General features: G+C 44.5%; 1 protein-coding gene across 1 annotated transcript; it reads right to left on the bottom strand.

Annotated features, from left to right (window-relative positions):
* Window positions 1–2,003: 2,003 nt before the first annotated feature.
* Window positions 2,004–12,116, bottom strand: LOC102815450 (arachidonate 12-lipoxygenase, epidermal-type-like). Its single transcript, XM_006863331.1, has 14 exons — window positions 11,979–12,116; window positions 11,366–11,567; window positions 11,116–11,197; window positions 10,916–11,038; window positions 10,722–10,825; window positions 10,289–10,449; window positions 6,131–6,274; window positions 5,830–6,039; window positions 3,947–4,033; window positions 3,540–3,709; window positions 3,311–3,433; window positions 2,563–2,662; window positions 2,289–2,456; window positions 2,004–2,183 (listed from the first exon to the last, which is right to left on the bottom strand). Exons 1-14 carry the CDS (start codon window positions 12,111–12,113, stop codon window positions 2,004–2,006), a joined length of 1,989 nt encoding a protein of 662 aa, XP_006863393.1. The 5' UTR covers window positions 12,114–12,116.
* Between the last annotated feature and the right edge of the window lie 393 nt (window positions 12,117–12,509).

Raw genomic sequence — 12,509 nt, 5'->3', positions numbered from 1 at the left:
TACAGTGCCACACCAGTACTACAAAATTATCAATTTAAAAATTAACCTGCTATAATTTGGTCAAACATTTAAGTCACTGCTAATGTTATGGCTGCTGTGGGTTAATGCACTGGACTGTAAAGTCAGTTTGAATCACAAGGTCAGCAGTTCAAGCTCACTAGCCACTCCTATACAGAGTCACTATGGGTTGGAACCAACTCAATGGCACTTAACAACAAACGTGATGGCTGGAACTGCAGTTGCTGTGGCAGGGTCAGACAAAATGATTTCATGGACCTTAATATGGTCCATGGACCCCCACCCCTCCTCTAATACATGGATATGGAGAGATTTGTCTTCAATTTGGCCTTCCCTGGATTCAATTCTACTTCTTTGCCCTTTCAATGTATTATCTATTTCTGAAATCTTAGTATTAATCTTCTGGCTTTCTAATTTCCAGAATTCTTCTAATTTTTGTCTGCATTTTCCTTGATTTCATCTGCAGTATTGTGGGTAATTTTCTCAATTCATTGAAAATATTTAAATACAATTAAAAAAATTCTTTATCAAGTAGTTCCAGTACCACATCTGGTATTATATTTTCTGACTCTTTATTTTGGTCAGTTGTTGGGGTCTTGTTTCTTCATGTAAGCTGAAATTGTCTTTTGTATTCTAGAAATTGTGCTATCATAATTATATTTAATTGATGCTTGTATGCTGATGTGTTCTCAAACATTCAACATCTGTGTGTGATAGAGACAGGAAGTATGAATGCAGTTCACTGTGTAGCATACATAGTTCAGGGTAGGTTCACATGCTTCCAGAAGCCAGGGTGGTATGCCCAGAGCCTGACCCCAGGTAGGACAGAGGTTGTGCAGGAAGGGCTGCTACTGAACACTGGGTTGGTGAGGGAGGGGACTGGCCACCCCCTTCCCTACAAGGAGAGCACAAGAACAAAGAAAAACTCCACCCCATTGGCCACCAGCCTCTAATCACATCCTGTGCCTGCAGGCCTCTGTATTGACAGCCACTCACAAAACACAAGATGGCCTCACGGCTCCTCTGAAGCACAGTGTTTCAGGATCACCATCCGTACCTATTTCACTTGGTCTCCCATGTCTTTGCAGAGGATCTGCTCAGTGCATCTGCCTAGTCTACCATCTTATCCCAGAAATTTTCCACACAAAAATTGCAGCCAATTTGTATACTATTGTATATAGGGGGCAAAGATATGAGAATGTCTTGGTCATAACCAAATACTTTGAGGGATTGAATCACTGAGCTCTGGCGCTTAGGACCATAGTTTTGGGAGACACAAAGAAGGTCATTTGGCACAAGAGTCTACAAATACTATACTTCACATCCTACTTTGGTGAGTAGCTACTGGAGCTTGAAGAGCTCATGAGTGGCCATCTAAGACTATGACAACTAGACACCCTTCAAACATCACTAGGAATCACCTTTCAGCCAAACAACAGACAGGCTTATGAAGTGATCAGCTCCATCCATGAGCAGCACACACTGCAGAGCAATCAATCAGACCCAAAGTTCAGAAAACAGCAAGAGACAGGACGAATGCAAATGGGGAACCCAGCTCAGAATGGGGAAGAATGGTTGCAAATCACAGTTCAATAGTTTGTGGGTTTTTTAAAATACAAAGTAAAGAGCCCGGTTCCTCAGCCCCCTGGGTTCAGTTAGCCAGAATTTCTGTAATTTAACAGAGAGAGGGACTCAAAGGAAGCATTGATTTTGGAAAGAGATTTCAGTCTCTTTTTTTTCTCTTGAAATGTGACTGAAAGAGCCCACCATGCAGAGTCAACTTTATTATTCAATCAGGCTTAAATCAGATTCTTGGTGAAAGAGCCGGAAGTGGGAGAAAGTATTGGGCTGGTTCACACAAGGTGCCAGGTTCTAGCACTCATTGGAAGCCCACTCATTACTGACTCCATAGAGATGTGGCCCATGGAGTCCTCTAAAGATAGCTAGGAACAGCAGACTGTGAGGGCTGAGGCAATCAAGACCTTTCAGATGGTCACGCTGTTCTCTACCATGCTGGGTCTAAGGTACTCATAGGGCAGGTCCAGCCTCTTATTCCGGATCTCAATCTCCTTGTCCATAGCAGCCAACTCCACTTGGAATTGCTTCAGCACAGCTTGGGGCTCAGGGCCTGAGAAATATTCCTCCTTGTGCTGCCCTAAGGCCACCTGAGAGGAGAAAAATAAAATGGCTAAGCTCCCTGGGCCCTCAGCTAAGACTACTGCCCCTCATTTAAGTTGAATGCTTCCCCAGTACCCATATATCCATCTAACCATAACAGGCTGCTGTCTTCCAAGGAACTTTGTGAAAGTCTTCTGCACTCGGGCTTGCTGCAGAGTAGGCAGTGAGTCCACTATATCTCTCTCTGTCACATTCTTGGACATGGGTGGGGGTTTCCGCATGGTGCATGGGCCATTAGGGATCCATGAGTACCAGTCCAGCTGCAGGTTGAAGAGACACTCAGAAACCCAGATTGAAGATGTAGGCATTTGATTCCCCCATCCAGTGCAACCCAGGACCCCTGGGGGGATGATCATGATAGGGTACCTGGCCCAGGTGGGCAGAAGCATGCTGAGCAGTGCAGGTGAAGATGCACATGGTAACAAAATGGCAGAGCTGGTCCCAGGACTCTAAAGAGATGGGGAACCTAGATGAAATGGAATTAGAAGCTTTGAGACCAGGACATCAGACAGATATTTGGCAGTATGAGCTTAGGGTGGGCAAATCATTAGAGATGCAGAAAAGTATTTGATTTCTAGATTCTATAGCTCACACATAGTAGGTGAATACGCAAATGTTGGTAGACTTGGCAATCACAAAAGCGCAAATAGATTGGATTGAATAGAGATTATTACCAGGAGCAGAGGGAAAGGGAAGAGCAATGGCTGTAAATGCTGTTTAGGAAGCAAAGAAGAATTGGCAAATGTTATTGGTGATGGTTGCCAAACATGTTTGCTATAATCTATCTCACTGCATTGTATACATGAAAAATGTTGACTTGGCAAATGTGTACTCTGTTTATGGACCTGGGATGAACCTTAGAATATGGAGCGAAGGGAGCAAAGGATGACGGAAAATACCTAGGAAAAGTTGTCAACCTGAATTGTAAAGGAAGCTGTTCGTGAGTGAGAGTAGAGAACACCGTATTTGAGGGTAAGAAAGAAAGGGGACTGGGGAAGTCAGGAGTAACTCTGAAAGATACCAGATCCTTAAGAACTGGTGGCAAGAAGATGCCGATTCTTGACAGGTGGGAGTGAATTGACACCAGGTCAGTGGGGAGGGATCTGTGTCTTACCCTCGATCCTGGGCCCCCTGCAATCCAGTCTCAGTGATCTCTCGGCACCAGGCTTGCAGCTCTGGATCATCCTTTACAGCTTCATCACCCTTATAGAAAAGAGCCATCATGCTCTTCACATACCTTTGAAAAAGATGATGGCTCTCAGGAAATCAGTGTAGGACTTTCTGAACCTACACTCCCTCTTGTTTCTCTAAAATGTCCTCTGGGCTTTCCTCCTCTTTGTCACCTGTTGATGATTGTCCATAGTCTGAGGGCATCTTGGCCATAGAGAGATGACTTCACATCCAGGAGCCCACGGTCAGCCAGGTCATCCGGAGGGCAGAAGGAGCGATAGGTCAAACAAGCGGTGGCTCTCTGCAGTACGTCCACATGTCCTCCACGGCCAGTGCTCACCACCTGAGGACAACCCCACAGCATATATACTAGGTTTAGCCATGTCAGGTGGGGGTGAAATATGAGATTAAAGGTCCTACTAATGCTGGTCCTTTTAGCCAAGAGGCTATTCATGTTTGAGGCAGACCATGAAGGAGAGAAGTCTGCAGAGAGGGAGCAGAGAGAGGGGTGAGGAGTGGGTAGAGAAACAATTCTTCCAACATTAAGCCTTCCTCCCTCTTTGACAATCCCTTTCCATACCAGATCAAAAATTCCCCATTCAGAGACAAGATTTCTCCGGGCCAGGATGTTGATTTCCATGGTATAACGAAAATGGGGAATCAGGAGCTGGTTGTGGGAGAAAGAAGTGTGAGAAAGAAGTAGAGACTTGGTCTTCATGAAAAGGAGTGACATCTCAGGTTGGGTTGGGGTATGATTTTGGGGTTGAGAATTCAAAGGTTATAGAAATTCGTATATTTGTATGGTGTTATTTTTTTTTAATTTTAGGAAGTATTTGTCTCACACCACATAAACTAGTAGGCTTACTATATATGAAACCATACCTTTTGCTTTCTCTCTTATAACTATGGATAAAGTATCTCTCCTACCTTTAAAGGGAAATTCTTCCATTTACTATTCAGGAGCTCAACCCCTGCCCCCCCCCTTTTTTTTTTTTTTAAAGATTTAGAGTTTTTAGTAAGGTTTAGACTTAACACTAAACCCTAATACCATATAACCAACCCCTAAATCTCTACCTTACTAAAAGCCCTAAAGATGAACCTAGCACGGTGTCCCTCACCCCTACTCCCATAACTCTACCCTTAGCACTCTAAACTTGAATCCTATAACCCTGACCCTGTCCCTAACACCCTGAACCCATTTCCCTTTACGTTCCCCAGGACTTCACTGTGCAGTAGCAGTTTCTATAAACATACTATCAGATGCCCTACTTAGGAAGATGCTCTCTTGATAGCATATCTTAGTGCATCCATCCCATCTGTGGTTCTTCATCTCACATAGTCTGCTCTGGCCACACCTATCTGCTACCATGCCCTCCCTGTTGACAAATCCAATTGTTGTTTCTCTGTTAATAATTTTCTTGACCTCTCAGCAGCATGTGAGAGAAAACATCATTATCCCGCTTGAAACATTTTCTTCTCCTGGCTACCAGGAAACCATCAACTTCAGTGGATACCCGTTCCCTCACTTCTTTTCTCTTCTCACTTCCATCTACCCTCTCAGCTAATAAAGGCTGAGATATCCTGGAGTTATGTTCTGAGTCAGCTTCTCTGCTGTAACTATAACCCCTTTGTTATGTTGTTCTTAGGTGCCGTCGAGTCAGTTCCAACCCATAGTGACCCTGTATAGGGTTTCTGAGTAGCAGGTGGTGAGCTTGAACCGCCAACATTGCAGTTCAGCACATTAACCCACAGTGCCACATCAGGACTCCCACTATCAACTAGAGAGAATGTGATCTAATAAAATGGCTTTTAAATATGTGTGGTGCTATGGGATAAGCACTGTACTGCTAAACACAAGGTCAGTGGTTTAAACCCACCAACCACTCCTCAGAAACCCTATACAGGGTCACTCTGGGTTGAAACTGACTTGATGGCACTTAACAGCAACAACAACAATAATAAAACTCAAATCTACGTCTTCAGCTCGGACTTCTTCCAGGATCTTAAGGATTATATAGCCAACCGCCCTCCTGGCATTTTCAAATGGATATCTATAGGCATTGGAAACCTCACCTATTCCAAACAGAACACTTGATTCCTCTCTCCACCTACATCATATGCTTCCTCCATTTAAATAATACCCAGTATCTGCCGTTCTTCAGGCTCTTTTCTTTCCTCTCATTTACAGAGCTCTCTGACTAGAGCTCTGTCCACATCTCACACTATCTACCTGGAAAACTCCTCAGTTCAATATTCAATCCCTTTGTATAGCCTAATCTCACACTTGCCCCAACTCTTAACAGGTATGTATGTGCCCTGAAAGTTTGCATAGCACAGTGTCTGTCAACATTTAAACGGTGACTGCTGTTAATCTACTATTCCACAAGGCTAAACTCTGGGGAGAATCCTGAGTGTAAGATCTGCAGGGTAACCAAATGAAGAATGACAGAAATGCTGAAGTACCTTATAGACAGGATGCAGGCTGGGCAGGCTTCTCATGGTGGCCACAGAAATAACCTCGGCCATCATATGTCCCCTCAGCAGGTGTGACTGCAATTGGTGTAGCTGGAAATCAGAGCTCCGGACCCAAATCTTGGCCAGGAGCCACGTCATGGGAGGGTCTGAGGGCAGGAACAGCAGAGGATGGGGACATCCATAATGAGGTGGCTGGAGCTAGAGCAGAAGGGAGACTGGGGAGTGAGGACCTGCGGGTCTCAGTGCTACAGGAGATAATAATCGGGGGCAGCATGCCTGGGTCTCCCACCTGGATGACTATGGGTAAGAGTTGTCCGTCAGGCTCAAGCTTCAGCATAACCAGAGGGGCAGCAACATACTGCTGCTTGCAAATGATGGTGTTGGGCTTGACCCCATCCAGCAGGGAGAAATCAGCTTCAAACAGAGATCCAGCCTAGACGAGTAGCATGGGAGATAAAAGGATTGGGTCAGTTCCATATCTTGACCCTTCTCTTATTTGCCAGGGTCTGCTGTTGTTAAGTGTCATCGAATCGGTTCTGACCCATAGTGACCCTGTACAGGGTTTCTGAGGAGCAGCTGGTGAGCTTGAACCACCGACCTTGCAGTTCAAACTGACTTTGCAGTCCAGTGCCTTAACCCACAGCACCACACCAGGACTCCATTTGCCAGGGTAGTTCTTCCCTATACCCATCTGAGTCTATTACTTTACATCTAAACATCTAAACCATTTCCCCAGGGCAGCTCTGAAGGTAGGGAATCCACACCTGTGTCTTCCATTACACTTGGAACATGCTGAGGTGACCTTTCCAATTTTCTACCATGTAACTCCCAAACCAAAGATTACCACCTTTAACCCTTCCTCTAGAGGTTTCAGTCAAATGTTCATTGTTAAAGTACCATCAAGTTGGTTTCAACTCATAGCGACCCTGTAAAGGATTTCCAATGAGTTTGAACTGCTGATCTTGCAGTTCAAACCGACCTTGCAATCGAGTGCTTAGCCTACAAGTGCCATGTAGTGCAAAATATTTCTTTAATAAAAGCTCCAGTTCTCTCTGGGAAATTGATCAGTCTCTCTTGCTATTTCCTTCCAGAAGCATGAACTCTTCCCTAAGCTGGAGAGCCATCTGGTGAAGAACAAGATGAGTGAAGAAATAGAAGATGAAAAAGAAGACGAGGCCATCAGCCACAGGTGATTTCCTCATTCTCTAAAACAAGGGGGGCGGGGGACAGGAGGTTTGGCAATGTCTGGAGACACCATTCATCTTGTCAGTTTGTTGTGTGGTAGCTTGTGTGTTGCTGTGATGCTGGAAGCTATGCCACTAATATTATAAATACCAGTAGGGTCATCCGTGGCAGATAGGTTTCAGCTGAGCTTCTAGACTAGCTAAAAGGAAAGGCAGACCATTTCTGAAGAGTTAGCCTAAAACCCTAGCAGCAGCACACTGTCAGGTATAGTGCACTAAAATTATGACTGGAATGAACTGCTTCATCAAAGTACAGTTGTCCTTAATGATGTGGATGAATCAAAGCTTTCTGGACTTTCATTTGCTGATGAAGCACAAATCAAAATGAGAAGAGACAGCTACACATCTTCACTAATAATAATCAAAACATGGAATGTTCAAAGTATGAATCTAGGAAGATTGGAAGTTGTTAAAAATAAAACGGACTGTATAGAGTTCTAGGCATTGATGAGCTGAAATGGACAATCCTATGGTTTACTATGTTGGGAACGACATATTGAAGAGGAACGGCATTGCATTTGAAGATCTACTTTGAAGTACAATCCTGTCTGTGATAGGATAATATCCATACACATACAAGGAAGACACGTTAATTATTCAAATTTACCCACCAACCACTGAAGTCTGTGATGATGCATTTAAAGAATTCTACCAACTTCTTCAAACTGAAATTGATCAAACATGCAATCAAGATGCATTGATAATTACTGGTGATTAGAATGTGAAAGTTGAAAACAAATAGGAAGGATCATTAGTTGGAAAATAAGGCCTTGGTGACTCAAAAAAATGTGGTATCTGCATGATAGAATTTTGCAAGGCCAACAAATTATTCATTGCAAATATTATCTTTCAACAACAATACACATGGAACTCATCAGATGGATACACAGGAATCAAACTGACAACATTTGTGAGCAGGATGATGGCGAAGCTCAATAGCATCAGTCAAAATAAGGGCTGACTGTGGAACAGACAATCAATTGCTTATATGCAAGTTAAGGCTGAAGCTGAAGAAAATGAACAGGAGTTCATAATAGCCAAAATATGACCTTGAATGTTGTTAGGGTTGTTGAGAATCAATAAGCCAATTTCAACTCATAGTGACCCTGTATAGGGTTTCCACCATTAAATGACAAAGAGGTAGTCTCTTCAACAAATGACACTGGAAAAACTGGAAATCCTTTGCAGAAAAATAAAACAAGACCCATAGCTCACACCATATACCAAAACGAATTCAACATGGATTAAAGAGCTAAGTGTAAAACCTAAAATTATAAGGATCATCAATGGAAAAATAGCAATAAATTTAGGTGCTCTGATTCATGGCATAAATACACTATCAAACAACTGGAACACACAAATAGCAGAAAACAAAACAGATGACTGGGAGCTCCTAAAATTCGACACTTATGCACATCAAAGATTTCACCAAAAGAGTAATAAGAGAACCCACAGACTCGGGGAAAAAATGGCAATGACACCATTATCAGACAAGGGACTATTGTCTAAAATTTATAAAACACTTCAACTTGTCAATCAGAAGACACATAATCCAATTTTAAAATGGGCAAAGGACATGAACAGACACACCAACGGAGACATTCAGGCAATGAACAAACGTTAAGAAGAAAGCCCACAGTTACTAGAGCTGTTAAAGTGCTGCCGAGTCAGTTCTGATTCATGGTGAGTTTGAATGGCTGACCTTCAAATCAAAATAACAATGAGATATCATCTTACTCCAGCATTAATAGTAAAGTAAACAAACAAACAGAAATCAACAAATGCTGGAGAGTATGGGACCCTCCTACACTGCTGGTAGGACTGGAAAATGGTATGGCACTTTCTCAGAAGGTTGGAAGTAAAAATAACCATATGATCCAGCAATCTCTCTACTTTGTATATATCCTTTCACACCCATGTTCACTGCAGCATTATTCACAATAGCAAAAAGATGGAGCAAACTTAAATGCCCATCAGCGAGAAGAATAGTTGAACAAACTTTGGTACATACACACAATGATATATTATACAACAATGAAAAATAACTATGAAGCTGCAAAACTCCGCATAACATGGAGGAACCTGGAGGACATTATGCTGAGTGAAATTAGGCGATGGCCAAAGGACAGCTATTGTATGAGACCACTACTGTAAACAGTCAAGAAAAGGTTTTCATTCTATAATAAACTTTCTATGATGATTACCCAGAATACAGTGTATCCGTATGATGAACACTGGACTGCAAACCACATAGTCTGCAGTTAGAGTCTGTTAGCTGTTTTTTTGGGAGAAACATGAGGCTTTCTGCTCCCACAAAGATTTTTAAAGGCCTCCAAAATCCTATACAGGTTTGATATGAGTTGGAACCAAGTTGATGGCACTGCCAACAACAACACTTATTCACTGTGTAGACACATGCTAACTTGGGTGGTGGGGAAGACAGTTAAAAAGAAAAGGAAGCGAAAGAGGAAGGAAAAAAGTGTGGGGGGAGAATTGCTTCCTTCTTTTTCTCATGTACTGGAAGGGAAACAATGTTTTCTGATTTAAAAAAAAAAGCAAAATGTTACTTTGAGGATTAACATGCACCCCACCCAAGTTCTGGTATTTCCAATCAGTTCATATGCATGTGAAAGTTGGACAATGAATAAGGAAAACCATAGAAGAACCAATTCATTTGAATTATTGTGTTGAAGAAGAAGAATGAAAGTACCATGGAATGCCTGGAAAACAAATCTACCTTGGAAGAAGTATAGCCAGAATGCTCCTTAGAAGTGAAGATGGAGAAACTTCATCTCTCATTCTTTTGACATGGAGAAGGATATCATGCTTAGTAAAGTAGAGGGGGCAATGAAAAGGAGGAAGACTTCCAATGAGATGGACTAACACTGTGGCAGCAGCAATGAGCTCAAACACAATTGTGAGGATGACACAGGACCGGGTAGGGTTTTGTTCTGTAGTTTGTAGTCCAGTGTTTATTAGGTGTCACTAAGAGTCAGCGTCTAACAACAACGAGGGATACTATTGGTTTCTAAGGGGTACCGGCAAGGGATGCTGGTAAATATCCTTCAATCCAACCACCACAGTAGTGCCAAGGTTAAGAAAGCCAGAGCACAAATGGAGGGGACCATAGACCGAGAGGGTGTAAATGAAGGAGAGGTGGGAAAGAGAGAAAGGGGGTGGGGGATGAACAGGAGAGACAGCACCTGAAGTTCTTTCTCCAGCTGGATCTTCAAGTCTTCCATCCCTGGAGGCAACACCAGTCGGGCAGGGAGCCTCTTGGAACGCCTCAGGAGCATGGGGTTAGCACCATTGAGGAACTGGTACCCAAAGAGGGTATCATCCTTCCAGGAAACTCGAACCCTCTCTAGAGACATAGTTGAGGAACACACAGTGAGTTCTGAGCTCCACATCCCACAGGAATGTCTAATCTACCCTCTCTCCCTCTTTATAGGTTGCTGTTAAGTGCCATCGAGTCAATTCTAACTCATTGTGACCCTGTATAGGTTTCCAGTGAGCAGTTGGTGGGTTTGAACTGCCACCCTTGTGTACAGTGCTTTATCCTACAGCACCACACCAGGACTCTTCTTTATATACAATCTAAATATGTATATAGTTTCAGAAGTAAGTGTAACTAACCAGACAGGGCAGTCTTTCCACATGGGAATACTTGGTTGAAATCGCTCAATCTTTTTACAGTCTTTATGAAATCCAAAGACCCCTTGATGGCCAAGTCCTTCAACCTGTGGAAAGAATGGCAGTGCAGGAAAATCAAAAAAGGAGCCCACCTCCCCACCCTGAGATACAAATGCCTGGCTCAACTCAGCACTTACACTTTCGCCAGATTGAAAGTGAAGTCAAAATCTTTATCCTGGAGGAATCTCTCATTTCTGGGAAGGTCTCCCAGGCTGCTCCCTGCTATAGGCAGGATTAACCCATCTTTCCAGGAGCCCCACCTGGAGAAAGAATCAGAATTAAGTGGGGTGGCAGGTTCTTGGAGTCTGGTGGATTAATGGAGGCTTTCCAGACTCACCTGTAAACCTTCCTTCTTTCCTCCAGCTCCTGTTCCCTGTGTCTCTTAAGCAGCTTCTGGGGGTCATCACTCGCTGTCCGGGCTAGGGTGGGAAAAGAACAAGAGCGGAGTCCTTCCTTGCCATCCCTCTTCCAGGCTTTCCTCCCCAGCTTCACATTCCACCATCTCTTTCAACTCATTTCTCATCCTTCCCTCTTACATCATAGAATCCCTCTATCCAGTTCTTCCTCCCGCCATCCCGGTGCCTCACCAGTGCCCTCGGGTAGACAGAGAATCCCGTCGTCCTGCATCCAGCCATAACAGGGGAAGAGGGCTTCCCCTCGAGTCCCAGGGCCCTGCACGCGGATCCACTTGCAGAACCAGTCGACATTCAACAGTACGCTGTGTTTACGCAGCTTCACCAGCAGGAGGCGACCCAGGTGTAGGGGAACTTCTATCTCAAACTCCGTCTCCTAGTCAACAGTACAGAGAACTTAAAAGGTGGGTTTGGAGGTCTTCGGAGAGGACGGCGGGTCAGTGACCACAAACCAGGAGAGAGCTGACTCTGAGCCAAGTAGTCCACTCCCAGACTGCGTCCTAGAAACCGCTGAGCGCCCCATCCTGCAAGCATCTCATCTCTGACCCTTCCCATCAAGCAGGAAAATGGCACTCTCTCTCCCATCGCTCTAGCTTTTCCTTTTCCTACCGGACACTCCAGCCTCACCAGGCTTCACTCCCGAGCCCTGCTTCCCAGGTAATTCTCATCACTGTGGTCTAGCGTCCTCGGGCTCCTTCTAGTCATCTCCCCACCCCGATCCAGGTCTGTTGGGTGTTCTCCACAGGGTCTCAAGTCACCTGGCCAACCCCCTGCGGCCTGCACTGACCTTGCCCCACACCGGCCTCAGCTGCTTCCCGAGGTCTGCCTCCCCATGCTCTCCCACCAGCCACAGCTGCACCGGGTTGCAAGAGCCGGCCAAAATCGAGTCCCCGGTGGCCACACGGATCGTGTACTTGCCCATCTTGCAGAGACTTAGGACACTTGGAGGAACCTGGGAAGAAAATCAGCAATTAATAGGATCTGACAGTCCCGGGGAAAGCCACGCCCAGACTAAGTAAGTGTTGGGGTTCCAGGTTCCCACTTGCCACACCTGGGCTCATCTCCCACTCAGATGCAGGTGATCTGCTTGGTTATCTTCTCCGTACTGGGGGTTTTCACAGCAGTGGCGCAAAGTGCAGCCCCACCTGTATACACGTAGCAAACACCCCCTGACCAGTTCCATGCCCAGTCAAGAAATGAACACAAACGATGACAGAGAAACAAAGAGTCACTCCCACCTGGTTCTGGTGAATAAATGGATTAGATAGCAACAGGCTATGGAGATGAGGGAGGTGCAGTGATTTGAGTGTGGGAGTGT

The sequence above is a fragment of the Chrysochloris asiatica genome, unplaced genomic scaffold (assembly GCF_000296735.1).
Source record: "Chrysochloris asiatica unplaced genomic scaffold, ChrAsi1.0 scaffold00054, whole genome shotgun sequence".
NCBI lineage: Eukaryota > Metazoa > Chordata > Mammalia > Afrosoricida > Chrysochloridae > Chrysochloris > Chrysochloris asiatica.
This window is presented reverse-complemented; position numbering and strand designations above follow the sequence as displayed.